Here is a 16,727-nt window from a genome sequence, read left to right as displayed (position 1 = left end):
AACAAATATAAATTGGAGAAAGGCCTTGCTCCTGCCAAGTAAATTTTGCATTTCTAATAAGGTAAAGGAGATCCATTATAAAATCCTTCATAAAATTTACCCCGTTAAACAGTCTATTTCAAAATATTCTAATGTCGATGAATCATGCTCCTTTTGTGGTTTTGTGGAGGAAACAGCTGCCCATTTGTTTTTTGATTGCGGTGTTACCAACAAATTATGGGTTGACATAAGCACCTACATTTCTAACCTTACAAATGTGTCCCACACTTTTATCCTCAAAGATGTTATATTTTATTATGAAAATCCAAAGCTATTATCTGTTGAATATGTTGTTAATTTTCTTATATTGAATGCAAAATTCTTCATTCATAAACAGAAATGGCTTAAGTCTCCTCTGTCTTTCCCCCATTTTCTTGTGGAATTGGACTCTCTTGTTTCATCTCTTAGACTTACAAAGAACAAAAAGAGTAGCAAGTTTTTGATGTATTATGACAACTTTTCCAAAAGAATGTAAGTTTATTTTTGCACTTTTATGTATCAATAGTACTATAATTTTATATGCAAATCTAGAATGTCTTTTTATTTTTATTTTATGTTTGCCTCTTATTGGAGTCTATTTATATCTCGCTTCCCTGTTTTTTTTTGTATGTTTGTACAAGTTTTTCTTGTAATAATAATAATAATAATAATAAAAAAAAAAAAAAAAAAAAAAAAAGAGGTAGGTGACTAAATGTAGCAATTTTACGATGTTTCCCAAGGATAGTTCTTTGAATATAATGAGATTTTGTAGTACAGTTTGTCTAGTGTAATGCGGTCTTAGAAACATTACCAAGCTTTCTTGATTTATTTTTGCACTGCCTGACCATTTTGTAATTTATTGTTATAGAAATTATTTAATTATTGTTCTAACTAAAAAAAGTTATCTAAACAAATAAATAAATTCTATATTATGATTTATTATACAAGTGCCTTTTTTGAAGTAGTAATTTTGTCAAATGTTAATGCACTGAAAAGCATGCTTGATTTTAAATGGGGCAAAGCATCATCATTCAAATATTTTACAGTGCAAGATTTACATGTGCAAAATGTAATTTTGACAAATTTTAAATAAATGAAAATATATTCAGGATACAGAAAATGCTAGCTATGAAATTATCTTTAGCAAAACAAAGGAGTCAGTTATTTTATTCTAAGTGGGACAAATGCCCCCCATAATTCTGAGATAAAAAAAAGTTTTCTAAAAATCCAGGTGCCAAAAATAGCCAGTTGAGAAACACTCATATAGCGATTCCATGTAAACATCTTTAGATATTTTTTTTATATTGCTGCAAACATTCTGCTTCATACTTTCAAACAAAATTATGTATTTTCCATTGACATGTGATTACATACAGAAGACGTATCTTCTGTTTAATGTTCTCAAAGGTAAAAGAAAAAACTAAGGCCAAGTAAAATGAACAAGTATGTTCTGGCACCTAAGTGTCACTTAGCTAAAAGCTGTGAGGTCCTAGCCAGGAAAAAGAGATGAAAAGAGAATGAAAGAGGACAGGAAGAAAGTTTGACAGTGTTAACAGTCCTTCGACAGTGTTTAACTTTTACACTGAGGCCTCAACATATTTCAGAAAAACAGTTTTCCCTAAAACCGAAATACTTTATAAAAAATAAAAAAATTATATATATATATATATAAAGATTTGTCTTTTTCTTTTATTTGAATCAAATAAATGTTTTTAATAAAAAAAAAATTACCACACATTTTTTATAATTAACAAATGTCTTTATTTTATATACCTCTCAGTATATACATTTTTTACATAACTATGTACACGTTTATAAACAAATACAGTACAAAACACAGCTTTTACCAAAAAAAAAAAAAAGTTCTTTTAACTTATTTGAAAAAAATTGTTCAACAGTTTGAATTGTTTGTGCATGTTGTGCTCTCCGTCAGAAGTCCGGCTTCTTTCTCTCTCTCTCTCTCTCTCTCTCTCTCTCTCTCTCTCTCTCTCTCTCTCTCTCTCTCTCTCACAAACACAACAGCACAACCAAACATTCCTATTCAAAACCAAATGATGTTTTATGAAAAAAAAAAAACTCTGATCTCATCTAAACATTAGTGCCAGTACATTTTGTAGGGTGTGTTCACATTACATCACAAAAACCAACTGAAACTAGAGCAACACGAGATCCAAAACACGGGAAACACCAATGCTTGATAACTCTTCTAGATTTACAAACACTGTTATATGCATGAACATCAATTCTTTATAAGGTGCAAGATTAGGGGCAGTTTTAAGATAAATCCTGTGATCTTTGGCTCAAATCGGACCAGTAGAACAAAGGTCTCCATCAAACACAATATCTAGTCTATTGTTCACCCTTGTGATCACAATTCCAGTTATACAGCTGATGGTTACAAGACAAGCTCTGCGGTCTTCAGGGTTTATTCTGCATCACATTGGTAAATAAAGTTGTGATTCACTTTTAAGAAAGAAAACATTCATTCTACAAAAGTCAAATAAAAAAGAGCTGATGTGGAAAATAATCATAGAACGGAATTTTAAAAAAAAAAAGAGAGAAGGCTCTTCAAAAACACCTTTCTCTGGTCACATCACTCTCACAAACACACATACAAACACGTCACTCAGCAACTTGCACGCCAGCACCAAAATTTCAGTTTGTATAAAAATTCTTCGTATAAAATCTATTCTGAAAGCCGGTAACCAGCACCGGAGTTACAGTCTGTTGTGTCCTAAAGGACCAGCGTCCATAAAGTTATCTTATATTAGGTTCAGTGGAGAAGCAGAAAGAGGAATATAGAGATCAACGTGATGAAACTTGAGACGGGAGCAATGCGAACACCCGAACTGCCCACGCTCCTCTGCACAACTGGGATCATGGCAATAGGGTCGTCTGAAACCAGAAGAGGAGGATCATGAGTACATTTCATAACTATGCAACTTGCCTAATGTCACTCTAACACCTTGGCTTACAAAGTCTAAAAATTCCACATCTTTTCTAATACAAATGGACATGCTGCCAGAAGTAAGGAGAAGAGTGAGCGATGAGAAGTGCTTACCTGCTGGAAGCCTGTTTGATGGGTTATGGACTCCACCAGCCGCTACCTTCCCCTCTAATTCCTTATGTTTTTCCATGGTCTTCTTCTTGTTTTTAGAACCTAGAAAATGTAATGAAATAGTTGGACTCTTAGTAAGGCTTCGTCGTCCTTGTAATCCAGCAAAGATTAAATGTCTAGACAAAAATGCCAAGTTTGAAATACAAAAACTGATTTGACTTACCATGAGGTTCAAATACATCCACCTTCAGTCTCAAACACTCCTGTCCATGATGGTGAAGAGGCTTGGCTGTGGAAAACAGAGAAAAAATTGTGGAATCTGTAATCTGAAGTGCTACAAATAATAATACACTTGAAGTGCTAATAAATGCTAATACATTTAGCATTTATGGTTTTGAAAAACTGCTCACACTTTGGATACGTGTGACTGCATATACACTAATAATTATTTTAAAAAAGGTAATTTTTAATTCATATATAATATTTAATCATAAATATTTAGTGTTTGTCAAAGTCAAAGATGTGGATACTTACAAATATAGTAGTAACTCTCTCCCTGACGGAACTCTTTGCCCAGAGTGAAGGGGGTGAAGCGCTGGAACTTCTCCGAGAACTTCTCTGGAGCGTGAGGAGCGAAAGGTCTGGAGCACTCCCAGCGCAGCTGGTCGAAGGACTGTGGCTTGCAGTTCTCGTAGTCCTCCAACTCCACCATGTAGAGCACGTACCGCTCAGCCTCCTGGGATGGGACCTCGCCACGAGTGTAGTGAGGGCAGATGATGTCCAGATAGTCATTAATGCGGACCTCCACGGTGTAATCATCCCATAGGAAACTGGAAGAAGAAAGAGAGAGAGAAAATCCATGAATGGCTGTCAATATTTACTGAAAACAGCCTGCAATACTGTTGAACTGAACACAGACACACCTCAGGATAAAAATGGCTTGAAAAAACTTGACGTACACAAACAAACTGAAACAAAAGTTCTGGTGACACTGAAACAGCCTCAGGCATACGTCCTCAGTACAAATCAAAAGTAAGAGATACACCCTTATGCACGTGTGTGGGTGACTAGTGTTCACTCTTCACCTGCTGCTTTTATTTGCGTAAAACACCCTGTAAAATCCCTCCTTTATTTTTCTTTCTTTTCTACTCTGCATTTTGGTGTCACACTAGGTGAAGGAGTGTTAATGGGGAATTGTCCAACTGTGTTTTTCATTATGTCCTTCATGAAATGGTAAGATGTCAGAATTATATATTTATATATATTATATATATATAAGCTAAATAATGAACAACAGCATTGACTATATAAATTATATATTTTTATATATTATCTGGAAAATATAAATTTTTTTAACTAAATTTTTCAATTTAAGTTAGATTTTTCACAATAAATATTGTTCCAAAACAGATTATTATATATAAAAAAGGTTAAATATATTTTAAACATGTTTTAAGCTAACACGTTAACTTCGACAGCTCTAAAATATACGTGTCTCTTGGCAAAAGAGATGGAGCCGCTAAGACTGACTGGCTCTTTGAATCGTCTCTACGTGTTTTTACAGCCTCCTCTCTGTCTGCCTCTTCTTTTATTATCGTCTCATTTGCTTTTCCCCGTTTTCATCTGATCTGAACTTCCCTGCTGCTTTTGCCAGATGTACAAATGACAAATCCACAGGCCTCTCAGTATGTTGTTCTTTCTGTGTCTTTGCTTTCATTTTGACAGCGATTTATTATTGTAAATTTTGCCTCAAACTAACTGCGTAACATTTATGAATAAATAACATTTTTCCTAATAACTTCTACCCCACAGTGACCACAAGAAGCCATTGTTCGAACCCCATAAGTCATCTGATTGGCTAATTAGTTAAGCGAGTTTTACAACACTACGTGCCATCACATTTCCATATACCCCAAATCTTCAAACCCAATCACATTACCATAACATTTTTCTCACACGGCCCTCATGTGAACCGCCATCAAAACATAAGGCAGCGTGTATCCCCCCAGCATGTCCTTTGCTCTATCACTTTCTCCCTTTTGGCACATGTACTTAAGTTGCCATTGGGAGCCGTGGTTAAATGATAGACAGACACACAGGCTCCTCACGGGCCCCCTGTTGTCCACTCCAACCCCCTTCATCTCTCTCTCTGTCCCACTGTGCCTCTGTGGTAAGCATTAGCTGACCTGTCTAAACAGCCTCGCACTCTATTCAGACGGGGGGTAAACATACACATCACTGCACTCATTAGCTCTGGTTAATGCAGTCTTCGCACAGCTTCTAATCAGCAGAGTGTTCAAAAGACAGGGTGTACGCCTTGCTAAGCTTTTGTATGTGTATTCAATATACCAGTAAACAAATCATGGCTGATGAGACCAAGCAAGGGTGGATTAGATGCTAAATGTGCAGCTGGTCAAAGCGATTCAAATCAGAGCAGTGTGAACGGGTCCAGTTTTGCTCTGCTGTTCCTGAGAACTAGACTGTGTGGTGGATTGCCCCGTCTCACTTCCTCTGACGTCCCTTTCAAGCAGTTGAGCCAAAGATGTTTGAGACCTAATGACAATGTGTTTGAAAGACAAAGAAAACAACTCAAATTGGGTGTCATTAATTTCTCCCCCTCCCCTTCTCACACACATCTGCCTCAGGGTCGGGTCTAGTCTTTGGTAACAAAGGTATTTGCCTAGGGATGCACAATCGGACCATATCCATTCCATATATTTAAACATTTCATTTTTCGCACAGTACATTATACGTTATTTATTTATTTGACCAAAATAGTATTGCGTATAAAGTGCATCCCTAGATTAGTTTCATGCTGAGAGGGTCTGGTGGGCCCTCACACTACGATTCCCATGTGCAACTAATCTCTCTGAGCTGATCCAAGGCCAGCCGCTGATATCTCAAACAATCACAGAGCAGCTCTGTTGTGTTTTTCCTCCCAGTGATCGGTCACTTCAAACGCCGCTGTGCCCACTTGTTCCCGTGTGACAGTTTGCTCTGTGATGGGCCGAGCGTGAGAGTGATTCTGTTCAAGAGGGGCACAAATCCATGTAAACATCACACATCCAAGAGGAGTGTCTGTACCTGCAGCCCCTTGGGGTCACATCACCCAGCTGGTTATCACGAGACACAGTGGAGCCTGTGTTTAAATGTTTGTGTGTGGGCTTAAAGACTTCAAGTTGCAGTAAGTAATTTGTTTATTCTGACTGATTAGGTTGGTCATGTGATCTCAACATGGCAGCCCACATGAGGTGACCCGCTAGAATAAAACAGTTTTTACTAGGCTACTGATATGACAGGAGTCTTCATATTATGCAAGTTTGAAATGCTTTTGAAAGTGATTGTAAAGGCTTTTAAAAGTTTTTATTTTATTTTATTTTTTATTTTTATAACAAATAAATGCTGTTCTTCTGAACTTTCTATTAATCAACAAATCCTGAAAAAAAAAAACATGATTTCCAAAAGAATATTAAACAGCACAATGGGTTTCAACTTTGATAGTAATAAGAAATGTTTCTTGAGTGTCAAATCATCATATTAGAATGATTTCTGAAGGATCACGTGACACTGAAAACTGGAGTTATGACTGCTGACAATTCAGCTTTGTATCACAGGAATAAATTACACTTTAAAATATGTAATACAATAATATACAGTTAATGTAATAAAATGAAGCCTTGGTGAGCGTTTTTTTTATTACATGTAAAATAGAATTTGCTCTCAGATATGTGTTTGTCTTGTTTACTCTTAATATGCTGTCTGCTCTCCCCCCTTTCACTCTCTGCCAAATGTTTTAAACTGTCAGGCAGGTCAGTAATGTCAAAGTTCAGGGTCAGATTTTTCAGACACACCCTTACGGAGTCAGCAGCGTGCACACGCACACACACACACACACACACTGAGAGACGGTCAGCGCTGTGTGCTTCAGAACAGATGTACTCACTGCCAAATGCACTACACTCGCTGTCAGCAGTTGACACACACACACACACACAGGGTTTGGTTACTGAAAACCTTTAAGACCTGCTGCTTGTCATGACAAGTATTATGATCCTATTTTAGCAGCTTGTTCTCACACCATCAAGTAATAAAACCTGTCTGTACAAGCGCGTGCATGGAGCTTTTACGCTATTTGTGTCTGTCTGACTTTTTTTCTCCATTACAAGCATAATATACAGAGACGTCTCAGTCTTACACCTTCGTACCATTAAAGTCTGACAGGTTCAAGGTGTTAAGTCACTGCTAAGTCCTTTTAACGTCACTGCTTTTTCACTTTCCTGCCGATCAGTATGTTCTCATATTGTCCTTCTTGCCCGATTACATGCCGGTAATTACCCCAGCCCTAGTGGAATGGGTCGGAATGCCATCCGGCTAATCCGCTCTTCCAAACCGGGGATTATCACACTGAACACACGGATCACACCGCTGTTATTCCAGCACCAGACCCATCCAATACGGGCTGTTTGCAGTGGTTAAAGTGAGGTTTGGGGGTGGCTGCATTTCTGTGAGATTTTGTGAGTTTAGAGCAAACCACCAAAATGTCATCCCATCTATCACTGTCCTTTTGCTCCACCCCGAATCTGTATATTTCTTAGGCCTATATATCTTTCTGTCTCTCATCCCCCTCTCCCGCCATCTTATCCACCCTCTTTCTTTCTCCTCTATGTTTAAAATCACATTATAAACCTGGGCCTCTTCATTCAGGCTAATTTTTTGGAGAAATACTTCCTTCTTTCTTTCTGACCTCTAACCCGCCACCCATCCCCCGATCCTATCTTTCTCTGTCCTTCCTTCACAAATGCCTGATTTCCCCCTCCTCCCTTTCTCTTTCACTTTTAAATGACTGCTAATTGCTCGCTGATATGCTAGCTTGTTGTTTGTTAGCACACTGTGAGCTTTAAAGTCAGCGACTTCAGTCACTTAAAGTACTTGTGAAATAATAAACTGAAAACAATATGGGCAATGAATGAAAATGATCACCAAGTACTGAAAGCGTTCTGTAGATGGCAACAGTGAGCTGCTGAAGACTGAATGCAAACTCTCCATTTAAGGTAATTAGGTAATGCTACAAGCTTCAGGTTCTTTTTTTTTACATTTGTGCGCTTACACAGGTCACACATTTTACTACACCGACAATTACACAAGCTAGCAAACTACAGACAGAAAAACAGGAAACCTCCAACTCAACAGGGCAATGGGAATCAAAACAATAATCAGGGACTGAACAAGATAGACAAAGGGAGTTGTTTGGGAAAGAAAGAACGTGGGGAGATGGAGCAAGGAGGGTATAAGGACATATAGAGAGAAATAGTTAGGAAGTCTGGGCTGGAGATAAGGAGAAGAGAGGAAGAGCTCAGAATAATGGGATTTAAGGGTTAAAATGAGTGAAGAGAACAGAAATCAAGCAAGGAGTTAAAAACAGGCCCAAAGTCTATTTTAAATGCACATCAAAAACTGAACTGGAACAACAGATTAGTTCATGTTGAGTTATTAATCATAAATATTTGACCAGTTGAAACCCTAAAATGGAACTCTAATCCCGGGGGGGAGGGGGGGGGTGGGATCTGGAAATAGCTACGATTTCATAATCAATCAAACCACTAGTTGGTAGAACATTCTGTAATGGTTTGTGGAATTACGGATTATATTTCCCATACACATCCATTTCTGAGTAAATCGGGATTATACAGCACTGGAGTCTATAAATATACAATGTGATTTCTGTGTGAATGGGTCAGATTACACACTTCTACGTATAATCTGAGGCTGAACTCTGTTCGTTTAACAGATTATAGACCTGACGTAGCCGACCATGTTTTCGTGTTTATGAGCCTTAGACAAAGAACGGGGGGGAGGTTGTTGGGTTAAAGAAGACAGATTTACAGCTGTCTGTGGAATCTGTCTGGTTATATGCTGATCTGCTGTTATCTGTATACTGTATACAAGATAACTCAGCAATATAATGCTCAGATATATGTGAAAGATCAAACAAAGTGAGTTTGCTGAGGAAGGGATGGACAACCAGGAAATGGGGTGGACAATGAGTGGACAGCTGAAAGGTCAAGTATAACAACATGTTTGCTGGAAGGAATCCAAGTCTACTAAATATACCCAAATGGGGCAGGACAAAAATAATGATTCAATGATGTTAACATGACAGGACTGTACACTTCCCCTTCAGCGGACTCAGTGTGCAAGCGTAGGCTTGTGAAAAGCTCAAAAACAGACTGTCAAAAACAAAGTCCATATGTCAGTCCGGACCTGAAAATCCAGTCTCCTCGGGGGGGAACACTCACGCACACACCCTTCAAACCAGAGTGTCAGTTCGCCAAAGGCCACGCGCAGGAGATTAAATCATTACTGTTCACTCACACCCACTCGGTTAAAGACAATAGAGTGTGTGTTTGCGTTTGTTTGCGTGCGTGCGAATACTTTTACTCCACAGGCAAAATCAAGACGATCATGCCAATTGATATTTAACACCTATCTGGCACTGATTAGTCAAGCCTGTCTAATCTACTTATATAATGACTGATTAAGTTTCACGGGCTGATTGAACAATCACTGGCTTTGATGGATGTTTTTAAAGGAAAGAAAAGCAAAAGAAGAAACATAAGATTAATGACAGAGGTTAATCTCGGAAAAAATATGCTGTTAAAAAACACTGTGTGATCCCACCACACCTTCCAGATTATGACCAACTCAAAATGGGATTATATTTACAGTTCTGGTTTTGATGTGCGGCTGATTGTTTTTAACTTTTTCAATGCTAATAGAGCAACAGTGTCAAGGTCTTGTATGTGTAAGTATGAGACTCTTAAAAGAAGAGATCCACTTGGATTTTAATGTAGATATTTTTTTTAGATTGCTTAGTATTCTGTTGTTACAAATTTTCTTGTTGTGGTTATACAAACTTTTCCATGGATGTGGACCATGTCAGAATTAGAGACCGGACCAAGTAACAGACTGCTGCTAAATAATCCCCTCCACCTCTTTTTCTCCACACTTATCTCTAAATCAAATTGCCAAATCTTTTTTTTTTTTTTTTTTTACCCAAATTCATGCAGCTCCTATTACTCAGTCACCCTCTTTTCTGCCTCATCCTTTTCACAGCCAAAAAAAGTGTTTTGTCTCTATTACATGATTTCTTCTGTCTTTCTTCAGGCACAGCTGCTGATATCCCCTCCCTCTCTCTCTCTCTCACTGCTTGCTGATAGTGAGCCAGGCTCTTCTGAGACTGTGTCTGGTTAAGGCTGGTACACTCATGTTGCGCAACAACAGCATTGATAAATTATGCATTGATGCATCTGTGACATCATGAAAACTTTCAATCGGGTCATGACTTTGAGCATGGATTCAGTCCAGATATCACTGGTTAACTTTTATGACTACGTTTATGAGTTTATGAATTGTGTACGTGCAAATCCAGGTGAAAGTCAATGACTAGGGAAACGATAAGATGTCATCTCATGGTCAAAGATTCTGTTTTACAGTATTAACAGTAACAAGCTTAAGTTTACTGATATCCACGAAAGCCCATTTTATCAGTCTTGAGTTTCCTTCTAAAAGCGTAATAAATCGCTCTGATTGTTGTCATTCGTATTGATCTCTCTAAAGTGTCTGATGACCCGATCTTCTTCACTATGAGGTAAGATTACAATAGCAATCATTTGATGAAACACCAGTCAAAGAGCTATAAGATTTATATAACCCCAATCTGTAAATGGTAACAGCAACAACTTAATATCATACTAAGAGTAACAAGAGACTTCCCAAAAAAGCCTAAGCTACTACTAGCCACAGATTGCTTGTCTAGTATGGTCCTGTCTGTTTATTTATTGCTGTGTGTGTGTGTGTAAAAGTTTGGTTGTATTTTTAATGCAAAATAATTAAAGAAAGAAAGAAACATCCTCATTAATATAGAGAAACAAGAACTGTCTCATTAATTCCTGTTTTGCTGTACATCTACATATATCAAAAGGTCTGTGCAAGGGATAACTTGGGCATGGTAAATATCATATCACCATGTCAATAAGATGCCCTCACAAATATAGTGAAACTAACATGCGTGTGTGTATATTTAGGCTGATCTGTCTGTCCATCTGTCTGGTTTCTTTCCACGTACTTCTCTGTCCAGCTGCTGCCTCTTATACAGTAATTATCATGTCATCCACTAGCATGTTAAAGGTTAGACAGACAAGAGGCAGATGTGAGCAAACCGATGAAGTGTGTGATAACTAAACTGGAAGCAAAAACAACTTGAAATAACATTACTCGCAAGCCCGGGCTAATAATTGGTCATGTGTCAAAGATATTATGTGTTTACTTAATCTATTCATGCTTCTTCCCCCACTGAATGATTCTCAGGAGGAGCAAATAACTAGACACTGCAACAAAACATTGCATGAGCCAGATTAAATAACATAAAGCAGCTGAAGACTGCAAGAAGAAATTATTCAGACTATTAATGCAGTGCATATTACACGTAATTCATATACTAATATATTGCGTACTTGCAAGAATTTAGTTGGACAACTTGTGTTAGTGTACTATCCAGAGATTTCAGATACTATCAAGAATACTAACCAGAGTTACATCATATAAAAGGCAAAACGATTTATATAAATATTCAAAATAAATACAGCGGAAAGCTTTCATACAGTTACAGGAGCATGTAGTAAAATTCTTACTCTGCGTTCGTTCTGTTCCAGTAAACACTGTGTCGCTCCGCAGACGCGTACCAGGCGCTGACGCTCACCGCAACGCACACCAACCACAGAAAATCCATTGAGTCCGGGATATAATGCTCTTCAAATGAATAAATACGTGTGCAAAGAATTGTTTTGCACGTTGAAAACGCAGATATAAATGTGCACTACTACAGTGCGAGAAACGCTGAAACACTAGAGATTCTGTCAACTTGAATAACAGGTTTGTATGAGTCTCTAGCAGAAACAGTCACGGTAAAGTCTGGAGAAATGTGCGCTGCTCAGTCCGCTATATCAATCAGCTACATAAGCCACGCCCTCAAAGAACAAGCAACCAATGAAAACAAGCAAGCGTGTTTTCCTACACGCCTCTACGCACAGGCTTACAATGATTGAAGTGAACAGACCATCACAAATAGATTACTGTTGTATAAGTTTTATTAACATACTATTACAATTTTATTGATATTGTGAAATTTAATTTGAGTTATTTTATTAATTTTGCTTTGTAATTTTGTCTTTTTTATAATACTGTTTATTTATATTTATTTATTACTTATTTTTAGTTAGCAATTTAAGGGCTTCAGTTTCTTGTTTCAGTTACTTAAAGCACCTTTCTCATTTTTGCTTAGTTGATATTATTCATCAAATATTTATATTTGTATATGTGTTATTTAATTTTATTTGAGCTTTTTTTTTCAGTTAACAACAGTGTTTTTAAGAATGATATTTTCATTAAACAGTAATAACCCTAAAATAAATGTTTTTTTTATAAAAAATGTATTATTCTATGTGAATACATCCTTATATGTTATTCGAATTGAATACATACAAATTATTCTAATAGAATACATCATTATAAACTTTCATATGCATATGTGCAATAAAAGTATCTTATTTATTTTCTTATTGTTTTATAACTGTTCTTTTTACAACACTTAAATTGTAATAATGATCACATTTATTTATTTATTTAGATTTTTCCTAAGTGTAAGATTTCTATAGGTTATATATAACATGTTTTCTGGATAGTATAACCCTGTTCAGCATTAATCAGTATGACAGGAAGTTGAGTAATCTACCGTGGGCAGTCTTTTTCTGTCAGTTATGACATTTCCTATGTAATTTCCAGTTGTAGATTACACGGTGTGTTGTGTATATTGACAAACAAAGCAGGCTTTTCTTGGGTATCAATTTAAAAAAAAAAATCCACAAAAATCCCCTTTTGAATGATGACATCAGCTCCAGTCATCAGGGTTTTCCCCCTCATCCCACCTGGCTCTCTCTAACCCAGGTCTGGCTACTCATCCTGGGGTCACATTGTTTTTATCCTCACTTAGCCCAGGTCTACAATGAGGGTAGAAAGGTGGGCAGGGCAGACAGTGTGTCTACCTGTGGACTTTTTTGGGCTGGGCTAGGCAGGGCAGGGCTGGGCAGGCTCATGCATGTTCCATGTTGCGGAAGGATTCAGTCTGGGACGATTAGTCAAGGCTGAGTGTGTATACATGAGTGAGGGTGCTTTTCCGTTTGAGAGCAATGCACCACCTTCACCAGGTGAGCAGGGACATTATGGATGTGCTTTAGATGTTTTATGACTATTCAGCCTGAACGTTGCAGAATAAAGTATGCTTATGAGCTCCATCGGCGTAGGAGGTAGAGCTCGGAGCAAATGTTCAGGAACAGATCTGCCCACAGCAGGCTTCCCTTTACAGCCTGGCTTGGCATCATGCATAAGTCTATGACAGAAGCTGAAAATCCTCTCAGTTATTCTCTCTTTTCTTCGCTCTCGTACACACTGTCTTTTTTGTTCTCTCACTATCCCCCTACACAGTAACCGTTGCTGTCTATAAAGTGTGGATAGATCTGTGTGGGAGTGTTGGGCCATACTGTCCACTTGTGTGTGAGAGTGTGTACAGTATATGTGTATAAATGTGAATGGGCAATTGTCCAGTGTTCTGAACAGTAGCTAAACAAAGGCCACATTTGCATAATGGACCACGGTCAAGGTGTAAACGTCTTGGCCATTCAGCCTGGAAAGCCTGCATCCAGTACAACACAAATTCTCTAATATCCTGTTAATGTTAGTATGTAAAAGTGCTCCTTCAAATTTATTGCAGCTTTCAGCTGATGAGTCCATTTCAAGAGTCATTTAGCAAGGGGCGTAATCTCTTGCAGGATATCCCATTCCCAACAAAGCACTTGTGGTGAAAAATGCGAAGAAGAAGCATAATTTAATAACAACACATTATGAAGTGCTGTTAAGAGTTAATTTAGCATTTAAGCTGTCAAGTTGCTAATGCATATCCTCGTGGGCTCAGGAGATCTCATCTGTGCAACAAAGAAATTTATTCACAGCTTTGATTAGCTTCTGACTTCAGATGAGAATGATGAAATATCTCATGAAAAATGTATTTATTCCTCATTGTGAAACAAGCCCATAGCTGTTATCACAAGCTGAATGCGTCTCTGTGGAACACTTACTTCGTTTGTTGGTTGCCTTACATGCAAAATTAGCTCCACAGTAATGCAACAAAAGAAATGACAACATTAATAACACTGACAAACTTTGGTCAACCTTTATACACTTTCAGCTATGTCTGCCCTTTGCACACCTGCAGAAGCCATTTATAGAAATTGAATAATTACTGAGATATAATTAAGTTTTTGGTAATAGCATGCAACACTGCTTCTGAAATGGGAAAATGGTTGGAGTGGGTAGGATAATGAATCAGATATGAAAAAGATTGGTTTATGTGGTAAGATGGTAAAAGGTGAAGTCCTAGATGCAGAAGCCGTTGAGGGTTTGGTTGAAAGTGGGAGTGGATCTTTGTTTTGTTGCGCCGAGATATACCCCGGGGCATACAGAGAACCTGCTGTTACAAAACACTGAGAGGAAGAGATGGAAAGACATATAAATGGGTTGAGTGAGAGAAAATGGAGAGAGAGAAATTGAAAGCAAAATAGATTTACTTTGAAAATTGCATAATACAAATGAACAAAGTGATGGATGACCTGGAGAATGAAGTAGGTGTTCATGTAGGAGAAAATCAACAGTTAGAGGGCTAACTATTCAGCCTGCAGAAATAGAGAAAAGGAAAAAGCCCGTCACTCCTCATACAGAGTTTAAAGCAGTTTTACCTACTGCTGCTGCTGCTGCAAAAAAAAAACCTTTTCACAGAAAATACTATATGTATACTACTTTACAAAAGTGCATTTGAGTCTCTAAAGCTCAGCAAGGCTGCATTTATTTTATCCAAAAATACAGTAAAACTTAATTTTAGGTGTATTGTTACAAATTAAATTTTTGAGGTAACTGTAACACAAGGATTTTTTGATGAATAGATCAAAACATTAAATGTAAAATGTCTTTACTGTCAATTTAATGCAGCCTTTCTTGGTCTTTAAGATACATTACTACCCCAAATTCTTGTATATATTTATTTTTCAAGTTACATTAATAACACCACAGTGTGAAATCCTTTATATCCCAGATTTTCAATGTTTGCTTCACTGAATGTATGAGAATGTCTCTTATTCATGCACATGGACACGTGTAGAGAGAAACAGCTTTAAAATAAATCCAGCCAGTTGTATTGAAATCAAGTCCCGTAAGACCTCCATCTGAGGTCATCAATTAGAAACACCGCAATCTGACCCCATGGCACATACACACTTCTGTCGCCCTATTTAACTCCCTGGTTGGTCACACTCAGCCTCATTGCGGCACACTCTGACAAGCTGTTCTCTTTTTGCGGATACAATGGGACGATCCCTCATTAGCATACAGGTGGTCTGCATGAGGACCAGACTCTAGTTGAAGACACACTCCTCTACAATGGAGCTCCTGTTACTCCAGAAGGGGCAAATGAAGGACCAGGAATCTGTTCAAAAGCTGATGTTCACACACACTTGCAAACTCCTGTTTTAATTCTTAAACACAGGCCAATTATTAACTGAACTATTCTCTACACAGACGTTTCTGTTCCATGTGTCCTTTGTTGGGTTCTAGAAGCACTCTTTTAATGTTTAGGATCTCATTCCTCCCATGATCCATTGATGTAGCTTGTTTAAGCCATTGCTCCTTTTATCTGTTTATGTCAACCATGTATCATTTCCTCTGTCTACCTGTACATTAACTTCTCCTCTTCTAATGAATAAAAAGATTTGTTTTTAAAAAAGATCAAGAGATTGGCAATTACATTTTTACCCTTCTCATTTTTATTTATTTATTTATTTTAAATAGCATAATTATTTTAGGTCAAAGTGTTTTCTTAGAACACGTGGCAGAAATCATGATTTCACAAACAAACTTATCAGATAATCTGCTTAAAAATGTCAATTCGTTAAACTCTCATGTCATTTGCAACACATATGAACAAACGCATGCTGATCACAAAATATATTTGGGACCATCACATTTTACACTCCTATCATGAACCAAAGTGTATTATTTAGTATTGTAGTATTTTATCTTATATTAGAAAATTATGTGTCATGTGTAATTTTTTTAAAGGGGGCACCAATAGGAAAAGACATAACACAAAATTTAAAAAAAAAATATTTTCAAACCTGTGACTTCTTTGGTGTTTCAACACAGCATATCTATTTGTGACCCTGGAGCACAAACCAGTCTTAAGTTTCTGGGGTATATTTTTAGCAATAGCCAAAAAAAAAACATTGTATGGGTCAAAATTATCATTTTGTCTTTTATGCCAAAATCATTAGGATATTAAGTAAAGATCATGTTCCATGAAGATATTTTGTAAATCTCCTACCGTAAATATATACAAACTTAATTTTTGATTAGTAATATTATAGATTGCTAAGAATTCATTTGGACAACTTTAAAGGTGATTTTCTCAGTATTTTGATTTTTTTTGCTCTCTGATTCCAGATTTTCAAATTGTTGTATCTCGGCCAAATATTGATCCTAACAAACCATG

The 16,727-nt window shown here is 37.2% G+C and overlaps 2 protein-coding genes across 2 annotated transcripts in view; both read right to left on the bottom strand.

The window, feature by feature from the left end:
- LOC132102990 (protein S100-A1-like) overlaps window positions 1-16,727 on the bottom strand; it is a 207,260-nt gene that overhangs the window by 43,866 nt on the left and 146,667 nt on the right. The gene's annotated exons all lie outside the window — the stretch shown is intronic.
- Window positions 1,756-12,057, bottom strand: LOC132102986 (ephrin-A1-like). Its single transcript, XM_059507761.1, has 6 exons — window positions 11,767-12,057; window positions 3,611-3,906; window positions 3,300-3,365; window positions 3,080-3,178; window positions 2,036-2,913; window positions 1,756-1,988 (listed from the first exon to the last, which is right to left on the bottom strand). The coding sequence occupies exons 1-5, from the start codon at window positions 11,862-11,864 to the stop codon at window positions 2,792-2,794; spliced, it is 681 nt and encodes a 226-aa protein (XP_059363744.1). The 5' UTR covers window positions 11,865-12,057; the 3' UTR covers window positions 1,756-1,988; window positions 2,036-2,791.

This window comes from Carassius carassius, chromosome 24 (genome assembly GCF_963082965.1).
Source record: "Carassius carassius chromosome 24, fCarCar2.1, whole genome shotgun sequence".
Lineage (NCBI taxonomy): Eukaryota > Metazoa > Chordata > Actinopteri > Cypriniformes > Cyprinidae > Carassius > Carassius carassius.
The sequence above is the reverse complement of the archived record's forward strand: the minus strand, read 5'-3'. Positions and strand labels throughout refer to the sequence as shown.